Source organism: Macrobrachium rosenbergii, chromosome 22 (genome assembly GCF_040412425.1).
Source record: "Macrobrachium rosenbergii isolate ZJJX-2024 chromosome 22, ASM4041242v1, whole genome shotgun sequence".
NCBI classification, from domain to species: domain Eukaryota; kingdom Metazoa; phylum Arthropoda; class Malacostraca; order Decapoda; family Palaemonidae; genus Macrobrachium; species Macrobrachium rosenbergii.
This window is the reverse complement of record NC_089762.1, coordinates 3,758,071-3,781,659: the sequence shown is the minus strand read 5'-3', so window position 1 is coordinate 3,781,659 and position 23,589 is coordinate 3,758,071. Positions and strand designations below refer to the sequence as shown.

Below are 23,589 nucleotides of genomic sequence, written 5' to 3'. Positions count from 1 at the left end.
GAGTTGGTGAAAAGCTGGGTTACACTCACTGTGAGAGTTGAGATATATGTGATTCTTCACATATGTCTCATTTAAAAGCTTTTGAAGCAGTGCATGTTATATGCAAATGCTTCTGGTGAGTATTTTTACAAACCAATGGTAGCTGGACATGCAGAGCAAGCATGTGCCATGCAGGTAGATGGATAATCATCTGGTGATTTGGTATCGCTCAACAAAGGCTTGGTTCACCTCCAGGATCACTTCTAATTGGTTTCACAACTGTTTTTATAAGGAGTTTGTCATCACACACAGGACTTTGGAATGGCTAGATATTGGACGGAAGCTTTGCTTCTTGTGGAAAATGCACATCCTACCAAAACCCAGTTGGTTGGTGATGAAGGTCATATTAGGGTCTTGATTTTTCTTGAAATGACTGTAATCATTCAACCAATGGACCAAGGTGTTTTTGTTGCAAACGAACTGTTTATACTGGGGGAAGTTCTTGGAGAAGGTGTTGGTGGTGTTAGAGGATGAGGAGGAGGAGAAGCAGCAAGGCTTGGATATGCAGGTGAGAATCTTTGAAGATATTCAGTGAAATCTGCCAACTACAACTTTGCAGATGCCTGAACGGATGTCACTGCACAGACCCTGGAGCTCACTTGGAACTGTATCCTGAATGAAAGAGGGCATGATTGAGTTCCAAGGCTTTGATGTCGACGATGTTTGTACCCAACTCACCAAGGGAAGCTACAGTGTTCCCAAGAACGACATACAGGAGTGGCTGGATGATGAAGATGGCAATCCTGGCTTCCAGCTTTTGTCCCACAGTGAGATAGCTGCTGCAGTTGCTGCTGGTGAGGTGAGGGAGAAAGCCCCTGAAGATGACAATGATGACGGAAGACAAGTCAGCATCATAACCAGAGCCTTAATGTAAACTCATGGGACTGATCTTCTATAAGTCCATCAAAATTATGGAGAATCCCAACATCAAACGTAATGCCTCCCTCAGGGCATTGGAGTTTGCTGGAGGCATTGAGAAATGTGGCGGATGGTGATTGTGAAGTATAAATACCACGGAATACATTGACCAGTACTATATACACAAAATAAAAACCAAACTCACTCTCTCATATCTGTGAGCAATGCCAAAACTGCTCATGTGGGCTGGACTTGGAAAAACTTGCAAGTAGGGTTTACAAGTCCTCCCCTCCTCCTCCTCTCTCTCCTGTTCCTTCAGGAGGTCATGAAGTAGCGAACTAGTCAAAAGTGGTATTGAGGTATGTAAAGGGTATTCCTCACCCTTCAGGATATGGTTCCATTCTTGCTCAAAGGTCTGCGTGGGGACATCCTTACCAGCACCTGTTAAGTTGTAGATGGGAGATTTCAGAAAAATACTTTTGAAGATTTTCCAGAATCCGCTCCCCCTGATTATCCGAACCTTGCAACCTTGCTCCTTGGCTTGTCCTCAAACACCATGGGCACCTCCTCCCAGGAACTTCCTCTGGTATAGCTATTTCATTGCAACAGTAACTCTTGGTTCTTTGGTTATATAAGTACAGTTGAGTTAGAAGGCAAAAACATGTTCCTAATATGTCCTGTATCACTAACCAACTGGGTTATGGCAGGATGTCCATGCACATTGTCAATGAGAATCAAGGCCTTCGTACGATGTCTAACAATGCTAAGGTCTTGTTTCTGATGACAAACAACCTCTTAACATAAGTGGTTATGGAACTTATCAAGATGTGATCTTGGCAGTGAACCAAGCCTTCAATGAATGATACCAAACCACTGGGAGATTATCTTTCAAGCCACGCAGGGGTCACAGGATTGCTTCACTTGTCCAACTATGACTGCTTTGCAGCAGTGGCTACATAAGCATTTGCACACATCAGAAACACATGAGTTGGAAAGCTTTCAGCTGGAAAAATTCTTTTTCTTCTTATCAGCCAAGGTCTTTGTGGGCAAGGAGCAATATACAAGACCAGTTTTGTCAGCATTGTAGATATGACTCTTTTTCATCAAGTCTTTTAATGTTTGCCAATATTCCTCCATTCCCCCCCCCAGAAGCATCCAAAGCATTGTCATGAGTCCTCTTTTCGACATGGGAAAGCCAATGATGAACTTTGAATAAAAACAGCCAGCCCATGTAAACCTGCAAACTTTGTAAAAGCAGCCTTCGGCTGAGCACCGCACACTTCAGCCTCAGATGATCTTTGCTCACAAAACCAGATCAAGGTCGATTTTTTAACCTCCTCATGGTGGGGATTGGCCAAGACCTTGCATGCCACACTCCTGAAAAGTCTTTTTCCCAAAGTCTGTCCTGTACTTCTTCAGCTTGTCTTTGGCATTCTTGATATCCTGTGAGGTAGACTGTGCTATGCCATACTTGCCCATGGTAAAGGTTATGGACCAACCTGCCTTGATCCTTTTGGCAATTTCTATCATATTTTTTTCAAGAATCGGCACCTTCCTAGCCCTCTAAAGTAGGTGGGGCCATACACGGAATACGCAGCAGAACACACAGATGAAACAGCATCCGCAATTCGGGGGGAACACCCAAAAAGCCACAAAATCAGCAGTGCATTGCTATACAAGGTACCTCACAGCAACTACTTGATATGTGATTACCAAGAAATGACAAGCAATTGAACAAAGCATTGGAGCATGCCTTGGAACTAGTGCATTGGTAACTTTGCAGGCAGCCAGTGAGGGGAGTATACTGACATCGTGATGCATCTGCATCACCCATTCAAAGATTATACAGTAAACCCCCTTGGATTTGTGTTCTCACAATTTGTGGACTCGGCGATTTGCGGATTTCTCTATGGAACATATATACACATTGTTCGTGGAAAATTTATCTATAAGTGGTATTTTTCACTGAGAAATATTCACTGATTACTGATGTGAAATGTTCATATTTTCATGACTAAAGTGCATTTTTTGTGATAAAACTATTTAAATACGTGGGTATAAGCATTTTTAGAGTTTTTTTTTGTGTTTGAACTATCAAAATAGGCAGTTCTAATCATTTTTAGAGGGGTTTTAAATATCTGTGGATTTTAGCTATTTGCGGGGATTGTGGTACCAGGGGTCTACTGTAAACAAATCAGTTTTGTATGACTTTGTTGCTTTAGAGCCAATAACAGTTGTTAAAGCTCCTAACTGCACAAACGCTCTCCCAGCCTCAGAACTTCTATGATGTTACTGTAGTCATGACCCTCTGAGCCACTTCAAGGTAGTAAATAAATTGATGTTTTTATGAAGTTGCTTTTTAGCCAATAACAGTTGAAAAATCTCCCAAGCAGGCAAAGGCCCTCCCTTCCCTCCCCATTCAGCTTTCCCAGCCTCTCCCCAAACACAATACCCCAGTCTACCTCCCCATAGTATCCCTTTCTTACTGTGCTATACGAGTTATCAGCATTACCATTATTTTTTCTACCCGTGCAGCATTGCAAAGCAAAAAAGAAGGCTTTTTATTGATTTTTATTGTACATATTTATACCCACATATATATTTTTGGGGCCTGTGATTGCATGCGGATAATGTTGAGTTGTGGATATGCACATGTGGATGATCAGAGGAATATTCTTATTATGTCAAGGCCTTTTGCATCATGCAGCATTGGAGGTGATGTTGATGAATCGATTAAGTGCCATTGGTGATGTACATTATAAAGAAAAAAGAAAGCTGGATTTGTTGAACGATAAAACAAATAGTAACTAAACGAAGGAGATTAAACCCACAGCAGGTTTGTAGCATTACCAGCACGTAATGAAAAGTGTGAATATTATCCCCTCCGAGAATTGAGCTTTCGTGATGGTTTCCTCACTTGACCCAGTTCCCATCATTAGAATGCAATATAACTTTTAATAAGAGATGTAATTTTTGTGAATACCTAGGTTCCCATTGGCAACAAAGGGCAAATGTTGCACGCAATGCATTTAAAAAAATTTTTTTGTTTGAATCCATATAATTTTCAATCTATCCAGTTAAAAGTTTTTTTGAAACCCTAATTTATTTGATGTATATATTTTTTATTTGTATTAGAACACTGTTTTGGCCAGCCTTCTGATTACAAAGATTTACAGATTTTTAGCATGAGTGAAATTAGGAGGAGTTTTTATGTATAGCACATTTCTTTACAGCTATTGGAAAATGTCTGTTTCCACAAGAGGGAAATTGACGTTGTACTGTATTTCCCCGTCCATAAAACTGCTGAATTTAGTAATAATTTTATAGTTTAAGCAGCAGTCAAGTGAGGTTGGGTAGGTTTGGTACGAATATGAGTTGTGAGACAGGAAAAATCGTACTGTACTATATCAGGATTTAGCAGCAGAGTTAATAATGTAGGAAATGAGTGATCAACTATAAAAGTTTCACTAACTTTTTTTATTGGTGCTGCATCCGTTCAGCATTTCCAGTGTCACTTGTTTACATATAGATAACCGCATTAATGACTGCTATAAGGCTTTCGGAAACAAGTTACCATTTTTTGTCTCATAATTTTCAGTCACTAAGGCAGGATCTTGTTGCATTAATAACTTTTTGTCTCTCAAGTAAGTCAGGTTCTGATTTTTGCTTTACTCATCTTGAATCTACATGAAATAGCACGCACCCACTTCAGAGAAATACTAATGTGCCTGAAACATTTATCAACAACTCCATGCAGGGATTCACAATCTTAAGTAAAATCACTGTAAATTAGAATTTAAGAGAGCCAGCTTCATGTAGAGGTCTTGAATTTTCAGTTGATTATTCTCAAATGGATATCTTACAAAAACAATGCTTAAAATCTGAAGTATCTGGTATGTAACAGTGTGCAGGCAGTCTGGAGTGTATGGTTGATATCCAGCATCTCTCTGCATCTTAGTTTAATCTTATGCACGTATTCCCCATAGCCTCTTCATTAGATCACTGTGCTGTCAGTCCCCGGTCAACGGCGGGGGTTCTGTTCCCAGCCGAGGGCCTCTAACCGAAAATTGGCGATAATAGCACTAATAACTCTCTTAATGGCGCTGTTAATTGGATATTGGCGCTGCCCTTAAGCAGAGATTGGCGCTGCTAACCGGAGATCAGTGCCAAAAATCCAGTTAACGGTGTTGCTAGACCAGCACCCTAAAAGCAGATCGCCGTTAACTGATGCTCTCGGTAAGCGGGGACTGCCTGTACTCTTTCATTGATTTTATTTTGTATTTTACTATCTTACATAAAGTTTGCACACTTCGTAGAACAGGCAGGCTTGAATAAATTCTCTGGAACAACTTATTTTGGTTAGCAAGTGCTTATTTTCTGAACAGTGGTTTGTACTCTGCTGAGATTTCATGTTTATGGCATTCTTCTCCTTTTTGTCACGTAGGATAATATAATGCATGACTTTCTTCAGAAGATAATTGTACTATATGATGCTTGATATTTTATTACTCTGATTAATCTCTTCAGATGGTGATATTAGTGGCTGAAGCAGCTTGATGTGCATTGGCACCCTGTTGTGCCCTATTACGCTTGACTCTTCTGCAAATGCCTTTTGCTTTGCTGATTTAATTTAAATGCTAGACATCCATTGTTTTAAGCTAAGGAAATCACAGCATATTGTTCTGGAGAGGGAGGGTTTTAGTATGCAAACCTCTCAATTTTACAGTTGCCGCTTATATCTGTTCATCTTATCCATTGAACATTAAGTGTTCATAATTGCACTGGATCAACTAGAAATTTTTGAAGAGTCTGATTCCAGCCATGGCTTGTAAGTTGAATTGTTGCAATCAAGCAGATGTATGAATGCATTATTATCTTTTCTTGTTACTATTGCAAGATGGTACGTCAGTATTTGCTCACTGAAATTGGCATTTTCAAAGAATTGTTAATTTTCTTTGCTTTTCCTATAATTTTTTTCACACAGAAAAAGATTATGTTCTGGATTGGTGATGAGGATTAATGATAAATGTAGAGAAAAAGTAAGAGGGAGGTACAGTTGCTTGAACATAGGTTGTTGAGAAACCTATGGCTGAAAGGTGTGAAATATCTAGAATATATGTACAAAGAAATGTAGAGTGTGTAAATACTGTAGTATATGTATTGAGTGTTGTTGAATAGCACCTGTTTAGTTTTAGATTTTCAGATAGTTTTATTTAATGGTTATCCTTGTCCCTCAACAAATGAAAAATTGTTTAACAACCCATTAATCTTATATTTACCTAATTTGGCTTTTTCGAATGTCTGCCAACTCACTGATAGAAAAAGAACGGTAGCCTAGTGATGCATGCATATCCCTTAACTACAAGTAGCTATCACTCACTAACCTCATATTTTGGATCTGCAATTGCAATAGCTCTGTTCAGAATTCCCCATTCATTTTCAGGAACGTTATAGTCCAACATTACTCTTAAATGTTGATCATAAATTTATTTCATTATTCTTTTCACCCATCCATTACTTCTTTTTTGTAAATATCTGATGGAGGGGTAAGAGTGTATATAAAATTATAATAGTACAGTAATGAGTATGTACATTACCTGTACACAGAAATATCTGTAGCCTAGCAAGACAACTGATATAGGGTAGAATTTAGAAATCAAGAAGTTATTGGATAGGGATATGGTATAGATTTTGTATAGGAAAACTTAAATATCATATTAATGATTGTTTATTTATTGATGGTATATCAACCGTTCTGTTTATTTATTGATGGTATATCAACCGTTACTCACACAGTTGGCGATAAACAGCCAACTGCTTCGTGACATTCTTAAAGACTGACCTGTTTCTCCAGAGTCGATCTAATCAGAGGTGGCTTCTTTGAACAAGAAAATTGCCACCAAGGATACCAGCTGACATGAGACTAGGACCACCTTGGCAGCAACTGCCCAAGACAGTTTTAAGTCTTCTTTTTTTAGTCAGGACTGTATTTGCAGTAAGGACTGACCTCCCATTCAAGACATTAATGGTGACCTTCACTGATATAGTGACTGCAGTAAGAGCAATGCCCATGACCATTCAGTTTATATTTAATGCGAGTAGTAGCACCTCTCATTTGATGGACTCTAAAGAAGAACAGCAGCTAAAAGATTAAGACATTTGGACTAAATAGCAATTGGCCTGATGACTGCCCTCAGAACAGCCTCAAGCTGGAAATTGCCAATTAAGGACTTTATTTACTGCCTTCTTACTCCGAGTTCAACAGTGACTTAAGTGTTCTACTTCACTACTACCAGAGATACAACATGAGAAACCACTAAGTAGTAGTCATGATTGAGATTCAGTGAGGGAGAATTGACTTGAGTCTGCATGCTTTCACCCCATGACCCCAACTAAGATGCTTTGGTTTAGGACGGACATGAAAAGGGGGCCAAGAAATCTTCAGGTGCTGCCGCTCCCTCATTGTTATTCTATAGTGACTATTTTTCTTCAACAGCTTCTACTGGGTGCATGAAAACGAACATTTCCTGGCACCTGAGATGCCTGAAAGGTGCCAGCTGATATATGAACCTCCACAGTAAAGATGGCAGGAGTGTTGAAGATGCCTGCTACACTAAAGATGTTTTCAGACATGCCTTTACCCAAGACATCCATAAACCAAGCATATGAATGAAGAGCCAGAGGCAACTCTGGCTCTGCAAGGTGATTCATCCTCAGAGACCCTTGATGTGAGATCTTTGGACTTCAGAGACCCCAGAATTCAAAGAACAGGTTGTCAGCTGCAGAGCTACTGGATGGCTGCTCAAGATGATCATGCCAGCCTGGTTTATAATATGCTGCTGGCAACTTGGGACATCATTTCAATGTCAAGCTTAGAATGGAGTGAGGAGTTAGCAAGGGATATGGTAGACTTTTGGCTGCCCCTCACTAATTTATAGCCCAACAAGAGACTCCAGAAGTTTTTTCAAATTCAAGGTTCTTTACATACATGCCATCCCCCTCCTTAGCTATGAAGGCAGTGATGAAGCAGGATCCAACTTCTTAATCTTCATCCTTACATCCAATACGATGGAGATCAATTTGGAGTGGTTTTCTGGGAGTCCTGGCCTCGCTAACTGGCAGTAATGGGTTTTAGAAGCTATCCGTAGGGAGTCGAGTCATTTTGGGATGTTTCTAAGGTCAGAAAGAGTACGGTGTTACTCAGCTGGGTTTTGATTTTTCATATCAGATTGGCCATCTCTCTTAGCTAATGACAAAGAAGCAGGATGCAGTTTAAAAGGCTGTCCTTGGCATGTTTCTCTGTGACATCAAGGACTTCTTGGAAAAGCTGATGTTGACAGTGATAAGGTAGCGATCATCTACTTAGGCAGTATGGCTTCCTCTTCAAGGCAGTAACCTTCCAGTAGCAGGAGAGGTCAGTGGCTAGGGTTGTTACCATGCCATGGACCTGGATGGCAGAGGAGCTTAGTATGATCTTCAGAACTTATTTTTCTGTACCAAGTAGCTCAACTCCAGCAAAGAGGCAGCAGTTGCCATTTTAGCCCAGGAAAGGTAGTCATCTTACAAGTCTCCTGGTAAGTGGGAGAGAAGGAAGTAAGGACTGTATAGCCTAATGGAAACTTGTCTGCAGGAATTTTGGAAATAATGGCAGGAGGAAGGAGTAGACCTATGGGTGATAAAGTCAACTGAGCATTGCCCAGTCTTGGAGAGTTTCATACGCTGTATAGGAAACTCAGTTGCGCCAAAGAAACTTTGGCGCAGTTTTTACTTGTTTATATTCATTTTTACTTTTATTTCTTTTACTTTTTGTCTTTCGTATCTGCATTGTGTTTTTCAAGATTAAAGTATATCTTTAGAATGGGTTTTGCATTTGTACCTTCGCTTTTAGACAAGATATGAATGGTTCTTTTGTTTTAATTGCAGTGTTTGTTGGTACCAGTCTTTTTACAGCTTTTTATGAAAAAGATGCAATCCATGAATGATTACATCTACTGTATATTCGTTGGAACCTGTGGCAGTAGTGGCCATTTAATGCCCTTGGGAGATGAAGGGGATAAATTATCTGCCGCTTCATAACTTCGTCTTTGTTTATTCATTCCTTCGTTCATTCATTGTAATTGGTTACAAGCATTTATGTTTCATAGATGCTAAACCTAAAGAATCTTACCAAGCACAGACCCCTTACATTTCACTCTCATTGGTTCATCCTCACTGTGACTCACTGTGAATGACCCTCTGAGTTATCTGAGTTTTTGCATGCAGTAGCTCTCCGGGATTGTATATGTACTGTATACTGAAACCCTGGGTTATTCAGCAACTCTGCTCCTCACCTAAGTTGCAGTTAGGGGGAAGATGTGGTAGTTGGTTTGTGATGAAGAGAGTTTGAACTTTTATACCAGAAAAATGTGTGATTTTTGGTTTTTTAATGAAGAAAACTACTCATATTTGAAAAACTAATTTTCAAGGAACTTTTAACATTTCAGATGTATTATGTGTAGTTTAGGGTAGTTGGCAAACCATTCTTTGGTCGAATCATTCTCACTTCAATCTTGATATATATTTAATGGATCTAATTTGTGTGTGTACTTGCTTTGACAGTATTGTTATTAGTACCAGTTGCAGCATAACTCGTCATCTAAGTTTACTATATGAAAAGAATTTGTGAGTCGTTTGAAAGCATAAAACTAGACCAACATTACAGATGGAATTGTAATGTTTAGCCATATATGAACCATACTTTTCTGTGTCGTTAATGCTTTTTTTTGGAAGAGACAAATAGTAAAGTTTAGTGATATATAATTACAAGAATAGTTCTTTGTAAGAAAGCATATATAGCTACTACAATATTGCATCTGAAGATTCTAACTAACATTTTGTTCATTTTTATCCTTACCTAACAGTTTTGATTGGGAATTGATCTGTTGTTACTATTTAATGTTAATTTTATTTTATGCTTTTGATATTTTAGGCTGTTGTATGCAGTGCAGTTCATTTTAACATTTTCCTGCATGATACAGTTGTTTGTGCTTTTCATATTTTTTCCTTCTCAAATTTTTATCAAATTTTTACACTGCTGTACACTTTTGTGCTTTAGAATCTGTGCTTTTTATGTGATGTTGTATGAGTTGCTTACCGGACTTTCCCTGCACAAGCACTAATTTTTTTCAGCACCACCAAAGTATTTTCATTTATTTTATTTTTAGTGTTACTGTATTGTGTGTTTGTATCAAACGAACCATTTCTTTGACATCCTAATACTTCAGCTCAAAATGTGAAATATATAAATACACTTAATGAAAATATGATGATCCCACTACCATTGGTAGAGATGCTCTATGCAGACCTTACATCTCTCACGTACCTTAGTTTGAAATTTTGAAACCGAGGTGGGTGATACTTCTGCATCTGCTATTTAGCTCTGCAATCAGTCATTCTCTTGTCTGTTTTCTGACTTGGTGACCATCATTTTTGCGCCACTTACAGCGTTATTCCGGGGTTCTTATGTGACCTCTTTTTACCTTTTAGACCAATGTCTTAGTTCTTTCATAATGCCCAATTCAGGGTTGTGCTAGTGGTTTCCCTTCTGGAGAACTTTGCGTACCATAACATAGCATATACATACCATATGATTCTTCTGATTTGGTATTCCATTTACTAGCATTTTCTAGATTTTTGTGTTTATTTGGATAAGTTTCAACTCTGTCCCAAGTTGAAACTTATCCAGTCATTTAGCCATGAATAGTATAGGCTAAGCCTCAATGCTTCTTTATGTTGAAAGTGCTACAAAAGTATTATAGCACCTCTGAGTCTGATGATCTTATCTGTGACAACATATTTGACAGAATACTGTGGAAGTATTTTATTAACAGACTGCATAGTCAGATGCAGTCAAGCAGTGCACAACTCGGTATAGAAAGAAGGAAGGAAGAAGACTTTAAAAGAAGAGAGGAAAAGAAAGAAAACATGGCAACTCAGACACCAGAGCTAAGAAAGTAGCAACATACAGAAGAATTATTATAAGTATGATAATAATGAAAATAATAGCTGAAGGAAAATATTAAAAGGAGAATGTTAACCAGAAGAAGCATAAAAGAAAAATGTAACAAGGGCTTCCTTGTTATTGTATATAATCACCTTTAGAAAGTAACCAAGTCTCAGACAGAACCTCATTGTTAGGAACCACTGTTCGGGCAGATTTGGCCAGGGCAGCTGCATTGACACTGCCTGGCAAAGGCTTGGGAGTTTCTGATGAAGGACCATAATCCCTGGGAGGGACAAGAACTTCAAGGGGAGGAGGGTGGGCCTTATGAGGGGACTCCTCAACATCAGGTTATTGCATGGGAGATCCCTGATCCTCTTTTGAGGAATCCCCCTTGTGCAAAATCAGAGGAAATTCTCTTGGGTCTTGTGTTCAGGAAGGACAAGTGGCCTAAAACAAGTTGCACTGATTTTATCAATGTTATAAATATATGAGGCCTTACGAACAATAAATTGAAAATATGTTCTGGCAGATCTACTTTGTGTGTATCACTCCGGCGGATAGTAACATTACAGTCTTGTTTAAGTGAAGCATTCATAACTCCTTCGTAGCAGAATGTAGCAAATACTTTCACAGACAGTTTATTGTTAATAAACTAATACAGACAGTCCCCGGTTATCGGCAGGCTCGGTTATCGGCAGGCTCGGTTATCGGCAGGCTCGGTTATCGGCAGGCTCGGTTATCGGCAGGCTCGGTTATCGGCAGGCTCGGTTATCGGCAGGCTCGGTTATCGGCAGGCTCGGTTATCGGCAGGCTCGGTTATCGGCAGGCTCGGTTATCGGCAGGCTCGGTTATCGACAGGCTCGGTTATCGACAGGCTCAGTTATCGGTGATCCTGTTTTATGGGGTTTATGACTGTACATTAAAACTTTCTTCAGCAGATATCTGCAACATCTCATCGATAAGGTACAATGAATACAGTAATTCAGATAAAAAGGAGCACATCAACTTAGATGTTTCCTTGTTAGAGACTGGGGAGTAGTGGCGAACGTGTGGGTTAAAGTTCTTTCGTACCTGATGATGTCATCCACTTGATTTCAATTGTCTTATTTACAAAATAGATATTGAAAACAAAAATTTTTAAGCAAGAAAATTGTTAATTGTTAAGAACAGATTCCAAGTTGTGCCATGGTCTCCCTCCCTTTCCTGCAATAGGGAGTACATATACTTCTTTGGAAGATTGAAAATTGATGCTGAGCCAAGTGAAAGATGTAATGGTCTTTTTCTCAATGATGAAAGAATATTTGATCATCTTTTTTAATTATTTTGTTCCTATGAGAAATCAAATCATCACCAGTTGTTGGAGTTTGGTAGCAGGGTGGTTAATTGGTGAAAGGCAGGAAACTATTCCATCTTTCTTTGGTACCCCATCACTTTTTTTGGCCATCATTGAGTCAAGATGTGTCTGTAATTCTTTTTGGTCACAGTTCATGACTGGATTGTAAATTCTGACACTGTGATATCTGAGTTGATTTTGTTTAATGGCTGTTTAATAATTTACGGATAATAGAACAGTGATCTTAATTTATTTTGCTCCTCTAGAAGCAACCTATTATGAAGTGTTCATATAGTATAATTACTTTTGTCTTGACAGTAAGACTTTTGGTTTAAATACTAGAGTATTTTGATAACTTCTTTAGAGGATCAGATAATTTCTGTCTCGCTCTTCCAGCAGTCTCTCCTTCCTTCTTGGTCTTTGAATTGATAAGAAGGCAGGGGTGAGTTTGAGATGAAAGTCTGCATCAGGAAACCACACTGGAGAACAGTACTGAAACAAAGGAGGAAGAGATTTAAAACACTTAAATGAAATGTAATAGCTTCATCTCAAAATATTCTAAAACATTTCTGCAAGATACCAAATTTTTGAGAAACAAAAGAAATATTGTGTATGGTTCTCAGAAGTCAATTTCATATCAAGAGTTACATCTAATCTTAACAGTCACTGACATTTAAAACTGTACCATTTCAATGTCAATCTTCATGCAAAGCAAAAATGAACTGGATTGACTTACTATAATACTTTGAGTTTTAGAAGGGTTAAGCTTCACGCCCCAAAGCCTACTCCACTCGTGAATATGTGTTAGAGCTCTATTGAAGGATTCTGCATGCACAAACTTAAGGTGTGAGGAAATAGTTGTAGCTAGAAGAGTACTGTAGTATCATTAGTGTATGCAATCAGTTTGTTCTCCAGATGTTGCCACATGTCACTAGTATAGATACTAAATAGCAATGGTCCAAGAACAGTACATTGAGGAACTTCTGAATTGGCATTACTAAAGCTACTATACAGGCCATCAACACAGACCCTTTGGTTTCTGCCTATTAAAAATTCATTTAAAGTACAGTTGAAAGATCCTCCAATCCCAGATAATCCTAGCTTGTAGATAAGTGCTTCATTATTCACATGGTCAGAGGCTGCACTGAAATGTAAACCAATCATGCGTGCCACTGCATCCTCAACAAGAGCGCTCTGCAAGATAGTGGATTTTGATAAGAGTGCATTACCAGTACCTAGGTCCTTCACAAAACCCAAATTGTAATGCTGGTAGCAGGTTATTATTTTCAATGAACTGACAAAGGTGCCTAGAGAGCAGCTTCTCAAAAACCTAAGGTAAAAGGGGTAGTTAAAATCAGCCTATATTCTAAGGGGCATAAGGATGGACTTAGTCCCCTAGGTTATGCAGTATTGTTTCCCTTCCTACATACAGAAGGAAAATTAGCAAGTCCAAGTAATCTGAAAATAATAGTAATTATAGGAGCAGTGAAATGAGCAGGCTTTCTAATGGTGGGACAGATCCCGTTGGGGCTAGACTTGAAGACAATTGTACACAAATTCAGCTCTGGAAAAGCATGACTGAGGCAAGACCAGGACTCACTACGCTGCTCACAAAGACTTGAGCCAAAAGTTTTGCTGTCTGTGTATGGCAGTATACAGTAGTTCCATCAGCTCCTACAAGGGGAGGCACTCTAGTCAACTCCAAAGAGTGATGACTTGAGGGCAGGCCACCACTTACGGTCACCACCACTGGAGCGCAAGATCTGCTTGATAAATGATAAGCTTCTTGTTTTCCTTTGGCAAGCTTAAATGCAGTATTAAACCTTAAGTAATTTTTAAGACAAAACTGGAGGATTGTAGAATGACTTCCTCTCTTGATAATAATGCTAAGATGATTATTTAAACACTCAGTAATATTCACACTTTTATGAATATCACTCCACTTAAGCTCAATAAGATTGTGGTAAACACCATCCCAGTTGGCTTGGGATTTCAAGTATAGCTTTCTTGAAAAGTTAACATGAAGAAAAACCTGATCCATCTCCACATTAACTTCAATCAAACTGATTAGATGAGCCCACCAGCAAACCTTCTGCAAAAGATACAAGCCCTGTAACATACGTGAATACAAGGTCAAGGCAGTTGCCAGAATGGGGTGTTAGGGGTCATTTATTAATTGCTTACACCAGAAATAGTGGGAAAAGCTACAGTAGTGATAGCATGATCATCTCTGGCAGTAACTGAGCTCAGTCATTTAGTATGTAAACACCAATGAAGATAAACCAAGATGTGGAGTCTGCTACCGTAACTGTTGCCATTTTGATAAGCATGCAGCCATGAATAGAGCCATCCAAATCTAGGTTCCTATAGCTACTAAAAACATGGTCTAAAGCTGCGTCCACACGATTGAGCTTTGTTCGACGGACTTTGTCAGGTGTGACGTCAGAAGCGGAGAAACAGCGAGCAAAGTCAGAAGTTTGCCCGCTTCTGACGTCACACCGGACAAAGTTCGTCGAACAAAGCTCAATCGTGTGGACGCAGCATTAGTCTTCCACAGACTTTAACCTCTTGTGTTTGACACCCACACTCATACAATGGTTTGTGAGATGCTGAGAAACCCCCTCTAATATACAGAGCCATGCCAGAGCCCCTTGGGATGATGTTCAATCAAAATGGTTTTCTTTAACCCTGAATCAGCACATCTGAAATATGTCACAAACCAGACACAAAGACTTTCAGAACAAAAGAGGTTATCAAAATTGACAGCAACAAAATCTAAGTCCATTATGTATTCTTATAAAATTCAGACATTGATATATAATATATGACATTCCTGTGATCAGTTCTGTGGACTAGGATTAAGTTCACAAAAACAATAACAGGAACAGTATATATATATGTAAAACCAATATTATAAAGTGTATGCCCATAAAAAGATGAAATTACCACCAGAAGTAAACTGCTCAACTGGGAGGAGCTGGCACACCCCACAAGGAAAGATACATCCGATTTGCCAGACACTGAAGGAAGGACAGTAATGGTGTTTTGAAATTGAAGTGATGGGTAAAGATAAAGGAAAAGAATATGATTAGGGTAAGGCAACCTTTTGTTAACCACCAGGCATTCTCGGACCACCTACTAAGCCTGCACACAGTTTGAAAAACAAGAAGAGGGAACTGACAGAAAAGCATTCTTGAGTGTATCCCCAAACATGGAAACTCCAATCCAAGACAGTGGAAAACCCCAGTACAGGGGCTGTGGCACCGTCCAAGATTGAAGAACAGTGGTTTATATCAGTGGTTTACATGCCAGGCCAAAGGAAAAGTGAGAGTGACAGTCAGTCAGTGAGGGATACTCCCCCACTCACCCATCTTCTCGCCTTGTTACCAATTTCGACTGGTTTCCAGATCGTACCAAAAATATTTTTAGTATATAAGAGAATGAGACGACTGCTGATGAAAACTCTTCTTCGGCTGCTATGTCCCTGGCAAATCCAAGATAAATTTCTTTAGCAAGAAGTCTAAACAGGAAATTCCCCCGCATAAATATTATACTGTATAACTAGAGAGGGTAAGTTGTTACAGGAGACATAAACCACTGGCAAAGGTAGCTAAGTTCCAGCAGTGATGACAGAGTTTTTATTTTGTAGAAATGAAATATGAAGAGCAAGGCAACAGAAACATAATTAAACAAAAGAGAATGGTAGTGGGCAGATACTGACCCAAAAATCCTAGTTTTTGACCGGCAATCCATACAGAAGAGTGCAGTATGTCTGATCTCTGCTGTGGCCTCAAGAAAAGTGGATGTGATGGTTGGTGAGTGAGGAATACTCCCTAAATCACCCCCTTTCCACCTGTTAACCACCTGGTTAACCCTGCATTACAGAACCAAGTTTTGACCAGTTTGTGTGATGAAAAAGGTCCCTTGTAAAAGGCTCTGGCTTGTATACTTAGGAAAAATGTAAAGTTGTTATTCAAAATTTCTTAAATTTTCATAATAATAATAATAATAATAACAACAATAACAATGATGACAATAACAATAACAATAACAACAATAATTATAATGATTATAATTTGTCACTTCAAAATGAATTATGCTAAATTTATTGTCAGAACTTTTGTTCATAAGCGTAAGTTGAACACCAAACTTTTTAATACAGTTCTTATTCTTTCAATAATGTTGATATAATGCCTTTTTAGTGGAACCCTCATGACCATTTTAAAGTTTCACGGGGTATTTGAAGATGGTGATGTACAGTACAGTTGGTAGTTAAGGATTAAATTGCATAGTGATTTTTATTACCTAAGTTTAATATTTTGGAAGTGAAGATATTTTGAGAATGTCAATAAATTTTTAAGTGAATTATTAATTCTGTTGGTCATTTAGTAAGTCTTGTGTAGTTATGTAGTAAAGGAATTATTTTCTTAAGGATAAAGGAGGTGTTGTCATGTTTTTCATTTTATGTGAAATTTTGTTTGATTTTATTCAGAGAACGCTTGGAGTGAACCTAGACGGTGTGACTATTCTGGCCTTTACTATTGTCCTGCATGTCACTGGAATTCGCGCATTGTGCTGCCAGCAAGAGTGGTTCATAACTGGGACTTTGAAGAACGAGTAGTTAGTCGGCAAGCAAAACAATTCCTTTTGCTGATGAAAAATAAGCCTGTGTTGAATGTAGAAAGAATTAATGGCTACTTATTTAAGTTTGTTGATGAACTTGGTACAGTTAAGGTATGTTGATTTTGTTTGTTCAGAACTGTGATCATTTTTGCTGTTTTTTTTTATTCAGTGTAAAGTATGTTTTATCAACTGTACTTGCGTGATTTGTATAATGTTCCTGCATTCCTGGTCATTTGTTATTCTTTGCAGTGGATTGAATCTTGAGATCTCTTCCCATCATACCAAGTATTCCCTTTCCAATTTCTTGTTAATGTTATTTCCAGTAATCAGAAGGATTTCGTAGTAAAAATTCCTGTTGTGTGAATTTCAGACCCCACAGACCTTGCATTAAAATTACAAAGAGAAAACAATTTTTTAAAGTACATGTCATGATAATTTGTAGTTTGATGCTACACTCTAATTAAAGATTTATTTTTTATGCAGGACCATTGTTTTTAACATTTTAATTTGATAGTTGACAGTATTCATATATGGCAGAATTTGAAATGTTGATATTTATCTGTAAGATATGATCTACACGTTAATGTAGATTGTATAGGTTGTCTAGTGCAGTCACTTAGAGGAAAGTGATAAGCGTCCCAAATAGTTGGTTAAGCAAGTGACTTTTCAGGACTTGAAGATCCAGTTTTGTTATTAGGGTAATCAGCCATTTCAAAAGGTCATTTGGACCATAGAATACCAGAGAGTATGCAGTCTTACTGATCATTTTAAACAATTAACCAATGATTAGATGATTATAGGAACACTACAGAACCAAACACAGAAAATGTAAATTTTGAATTTAACAATTTGCACTGAAACATTAAACCCAAAGAATAGTCAGCTATAAGCAAAATAAATTTTCTGCATATCACACAACACACCGATTTGAGAAATTTGGAAAATTTCAAAATTATTGGATCACACACAAGACCTCAAGAGATTCAGTTAACAGATAATGGACAGAGAGATCATGATTCATTTGTAATATCAAATTACTTGCCAAACACTAGTATATGGTAGAAGCTAAAACAGTCATATACTGTAAGTCTGAGTAAATCACTCAATTCTGAAATATCTGAAAAATATTTATAATAAATAGTTTACAGCTGAAGAATGAGAATATATATTATCTCGGATCAGCATAACAGAAATCTTAAAACAAGTTGACACGTTAAAAAAAATTTTAGGAAAATTAATGGATCAAACATAGGACTATCAAGAAAAGCCTTACCATGGACAAAGAATTCTGATTCATATGATCCATAATTAATATTAAATATACTTTGAAAATACTGTATCTAGTGTATATTAGTAGTGAACACCATCTTGCTGAACATGGTCTTCTCTGAACATAATGAAAAATAGAGTCGGAGAGTAGTAATGAGTAGATAGAAGATACAAGAAAATTTTGCACTTTCCCCCTCCCCCCCAAAAAATATACCAAAATAAAATTGTGATAAAGTGTTCTTTATTTAGTCATAGCACACCCAGGTAAATTACCTAGTTATTACAATGCAAAAAGCTGTAATTATAAAAAGGAAATATATGAAAAAATGAATGAGAAAGTAGTGTCCTGTTTTCCGTAAGAAAAATGCGAGTCACCCACACGATACGTGCAAACAATGTTTAACTTTTTTTATTGTTCAAAGATGTGTAGCTCTGACAGTTTTCAAGGTAGACTGCTTAATTTTGTTTCATTTTGCAGCTGAATGATTGCTCTATACAATGGCATAAAATACAAAATAACTTATGTGGGTGAAATAATGAGTAGAAATGTAGGTGAAATAATGAGTAGAAATTACAAGACACTTGAAAATTTTGCACTTTCCCCAAAGAATAATTTGCCAAAAAAATATTTGCGATAAAGTCATTGTTGTAAGTCCATAATACACCCAGATAAATTATGTAGCTTTTGCAATGCAAAAGTTGTAATTACACCAAGGAAAATATGAAAAAGTGAATGACAAGGTAACATCATATTTTCCGTAAAATAAGTGGCATCCAGTCAAGTGTTCATTCCTCTCTCTCTCTCTCTCTCTCTCTCTCTCTCTCTCTCTCTCTCTCTCTCTCTCTCTCTCTCTCTCTCTCTCTCCAAAAAAAAAGATAATTGATGTAATTATATAATAAAAACCTAAAGCAATACAAAACAAATAAACATGCATTTTCCACATGCATAAAAAATCAATCTCTCTCTCTCTCTCTCTCTCTCTCTCTCTCTCTCTCTCTCTCTCTCTCTCTCTCTCTCTCTCTCTCTCTCTCTCTCTCTCTCTCTCTCTCTCTCTCTCTCTAATCTGATCTCTCTTATATAATAAAAACTCTCTCTCTCTCTCTCTCTCTCTCTCTCTCTCTCTCTCTCTCTCTCTCTCTCTCTCTCTCTCTCTCTCTCTCTCTCTCTCTAATTGATGTAATTATATAATAAAAACCTAAAGCAATACAAAACAAATAAACATGCATTTTCCACATGCATAAAAATCAATCTCTCTCTCTCTCTCTCTCTCTCTCTCTCTCTCTCTCTCTCTCTCTCTCTCTCTCTCTCTCTCTCTCTCTCTCTCTCTCTCTCTCTCTCTCTCTCTCTGTTACATATGTATAAAAAAAACATCAGGAACACTCACTGACAATGATCCTCATGTTGTCTGCTGGTTTGTGCAATTTTTTTTTTGTCGTTTGCATATGTCATCAATAAGTGACAGACTTAAATTTGGATGATGTTTATATCCGTCATCGGTAAGCAAAAAGGTTAGGTAGGATTTGTAATATAGCAAATGATATATTACAATATTTCTTTACATTAAAAAGTTTTATGATGCAGATGGAGATATGCTCTAAAAACACTATATAGCACAGGGTTTCAAGGCCACCTACCTGTAATAATACAAACCTTCTTTACATACTGCACTGTTAACAAATGAATTTTATTCAAAAACACAAATTTGAGAACAGTTTCCCACAAGGAAATGTTATGAAGAAAACATTATCCCTCATTGCAGCAAAAGTTCCACAGATCATTTAGAATTGAAATTTAAGCTATTCTTCTGCAAACTTGCAACATGCCCAGCACATTCTTGACATTTCCATCACAAAATTAGATGCCTGGGTCTCTTTACTAGGCTTTTGATTTTCATCAGAAAAAGCAAAAGCAGTCATGCTTCATAAAGAGAGATGGAGAAAGAATGTTGACATTGAACTAAAATGGGAAATAGTCTGAAACTTATCAGTAAACTGTAAAGTTCTTAAGTTTAATCTTTGATACTCACTAGAACTGTAAAGCACATATTGAATATATAAGGGCCAAATGCAGAAATGTTTTAAATTTAATAAAAACTATTGCATAGAAATTGGGGAGTTGACAGATCAGCCTTGTTATTGCTGTGCACTGCAATTCAACTGTTTTATCTGCTTTAGAATGGAAGCCAAATATATGGTCATAGAATTTACACTGGAGTATAAGTAACTTTCCAACATGAACCTATACAAACTGAAAGGGGTGAGTTTCCTCTCTCTCTTCATGGAGACTTAAGAATCATGTAAAATTACATAAAGATTCAAGCAAGTGACTCACTAACGAAAGAGATTAAAGAACAGTTTTATGAACAACCACCATTATTCCTGGTTAGAGCTAACAGAAATTTTTAGTCAATAAATGTAAACATTACACCATCTTCAGCACTAAAATTTCCCTGTCCTGGGATTCTGCATAAATTGTCTGATAGATAGTACAAGTGTACTATACATTTGGAAAACTATTCATATATCTGTGAACATCGTAAAAAACATATAATAGAGCATAAGCTCACATGCATACACCTACTTATGTGCACTTACCTGGCTACTGGCATTTTTTTTTAGCAGAGACTGAAATGTGTCAGAATAATCATTAACCATGAATGTGGGTGATTATAGACAATATGATAATATGAAAAATTTTGTTCTTGAAAATTCCATTTCAGTTTGGTAAAATTTGAGCATGAATGGGTCCTATTCATGTTGCTTTGATTTTTTCTTAGTTTTGGGAAGATTTTCAGAATTCCCTTTTATTTTCAATTTGTCTCTTTTCAAAAGAGAAAATGGCAAGATGGATTTCAAAACATATGTGTAAGAAATGCAGTAAAAGCAAAATTGTTTCAGGAAAATCCTTGAAACAAAACTTATTTTCCTTCAAGTTGGTGTGCCCATTTCCCATTTTATACATAAGAAATGTTTCTTCAAATATGTTTTCTGTAACTGTATGTTTACCATGTTTGTGCTTTTTCAGAAACTCAGAGAAGATCTTCTTGTCATGAAACAGTATCTTGGAACTTGTAGATCTGCTCAGGAATCTCGAATGCTGCGACAGTTAGAAGAACGTCAGCATTTTGTTGAAAATGCTCATATGTATTCACTTCAGGATCTGATTGATGCTAATTCAGGACAGTTAGTAGATTACTTGAAAAAGGTGCATGAAACTTTCTCCAATCATATCAAGAATGAATGTTTGGTAAGTAAGAAGTGGTTCAGTTTAAGCCAGGATTCAGGCATTTGGTAATGTATTGGTAATGTTTTAAAGAGGATAACTAGATTTCAAATTGCTGTTTACTACTGTAAATCATTTGTAAAACTACTGTTTTATCACTGCCATTTTGTTGAATGTTCACTTTGTATGTGCCATTTTTAGTATAGGTAGATGACTATGCAATAATGTTTTATTATAGTCATGTAATGCAAAAAATGATTCACATCAGAGTTAAATAGTATGAGTTTCTTATTGGAACATACAGGCAGTCCCCGGTTAATGGCGGGCTCGGGTAACAGCGATTCGGTTTTATGGGGCTTGTCTAGCAACGAAAATTGGCAATTTTCGGCGCCGAAAATCACCAATTTCCACTTATCGGCGCCGATAATTGGGTATTGGCGCCGATACATACCTAACAGAGGCGCTGATAATGCCCGAAAATCACCAAAAAGCCCCGAAATCGCCGATTTTCGGTTAGCAGTGATTTTCAGTTATCATCACACCCTCAGAAACGGAACCCCACCGATAACCGGGGACTGCCTGTAATCAGTAAGCTTTTGAGGGTAGGTAGAAATCAAATATATATCAAACCAAAGATCTAAACATGCCTATCAAAGGATTCCTGCAGGAGGCTTGTGCTGTCCCCATAGTATCCCTAGAATCTGGGCTAGTGCTGGTGCCCTTATTCTTCAGGCGTAATCATTTCCCATTCTTCTTTGATATTCATGCCTTTTTTCATTTGTTTTTCACCTTTATCTTTTTTCTATTTTGTTTGTGATCTTTGACATATTCAATTAGTTCATGAAACCAGTGAAACCAGCTTTTATGTACTTTTTAGTTTTCTGTAAGAGAAAACTATTGTGCCAGCTTTGTCTGTCTGTCCACACTTTTTCTGTCCGCCCTCAGATCTTAAAAACTGCAGAGGCTAGAGAGCTGCAAATTGGTATATTGATCATCTACCCTCCAGTCATCAAACATACCAAATTGCAGCCCTCTAGCCTCAACAGTTTTTATTTTATTTAAGGTTAAAGTTAGCCATAATCATGCTTCTGGCAACAATATAGGACAGGCTACCACTAGGCCATGGTTAAGTTTCATGGGCCACGGCTCTTACAGCAGTATACTGAGACCACCGAACGATAGATCTATTTTTGGTGGCCTTGATTATACACTGTACAGAAAACTCAGTTGTGCCGAATAAACTTTGGCACATTTTTTACTTGTTTATATTTGCCACTGTTACTGCAAATTGTATATTTGGTAGCTGTGTCATAGAGTTCTGCATTTATATACCAAGATTATTTTTAAGCATGTGGTTTTGTTAGGGAAAGTACATGAATTATATGGTATCATTAATTGTGCGCAAGGCTTTGTCTTCCTGCAGATTTCATGTTAATTTTCAAACTTGATGCCTCAATGTAGACTTAGAGCATAATGTACTGGGGCTCAGTCTATATGCTGCCCCTTCTGTATGAGAGAATGCCCTGTTGAAGTTATGTGGTTTCACTAAAATATTATTCTGTGTTGAAGCCATATTACAGGCTAGAGGAATATCAAACCTGAGAATATCTTCTCTTGTGGTTCAAATTCTAATAATTTAAATACTCCCTCTTTCTAGATATTACTGTAGCCCCTTTCATGTTCCTGCTTCCTTTCTTCCATATTTCTGTCCAACCTTTTCAACTACATCTTGGTGCAACTGCATTGATTACCCAACATTGCACCTTTAAATCCTTTGCTCCGTTTAATATACTATGCTTTTCTGTGTCTTGATGTGCAACCTCTTTAACTCTCTTTTCATAATGTGGATTATCAAGAGGGGAGTGCCATTGTTAAGGTTAGAGTTCATTTTCAAAGCCAAGGGGAAGTTATGGCAGGAAGATGGTCACCTGTTCTGAGGGAGTGTCATTTCAGCTTCCTGGGGCTGTTGGCTGTCTTTCCACCTTGGAAAAACTGAAACCTCTAAAAGGGACCCACATTTTGTTGGTCCCACACAATATGACTGCAGTGTCTTGTATCAAGAGGTGTGGCTCATGCTTGAACCCCTCTCAAGTCAGTAATTGTCAACATGCCTCCACATCTAGAAGTGGACCCTTTGCCATATGCGAGAACCATCAACTTCCAGAGTGTGTGTGTGTGTCTCTCTGAACCAGGACATTCAGGCAATAGCAAGAGATGCATTCCTGCAAGACTGGAATAATTGGAAGATGATACACCTCTTTC

General features: G+C 37.7%; 1 protein-coding gene across 11 annotated transcripts in view; it reads left to right on the top strand.

Moving 5' to 3' along the window:
- The window catches only part of DEF8 (differentially expressed in FDCP 8 homolog), an 84,135-nt gene that overhangs the window by 46,272 nt on the left and 14,274 nt on the right, over positions 1–23,589 (top strand). For all 11 annotated transcript variants that reach the window (XR_010856645.1, XR_010856643.1, XR_010856644.1 and 8 more), the window contains 2 exons: positions 16,705–16,946; positions 21,130–21,351. Coding sequence is in view for 8 of the 11 variants with exons in the window: in XM_067124144.1 (XP_066980245.1) it covers positions 16,705–16,946; positions 21,130–21,351 (464 nt within the window). In the remaining 3 variants the exon portion in view is untranslated. The remainder of the gene's footprint in view (positions 1–16,704; positions 16,947–21,129; positions 21,352–23,589) is intronic.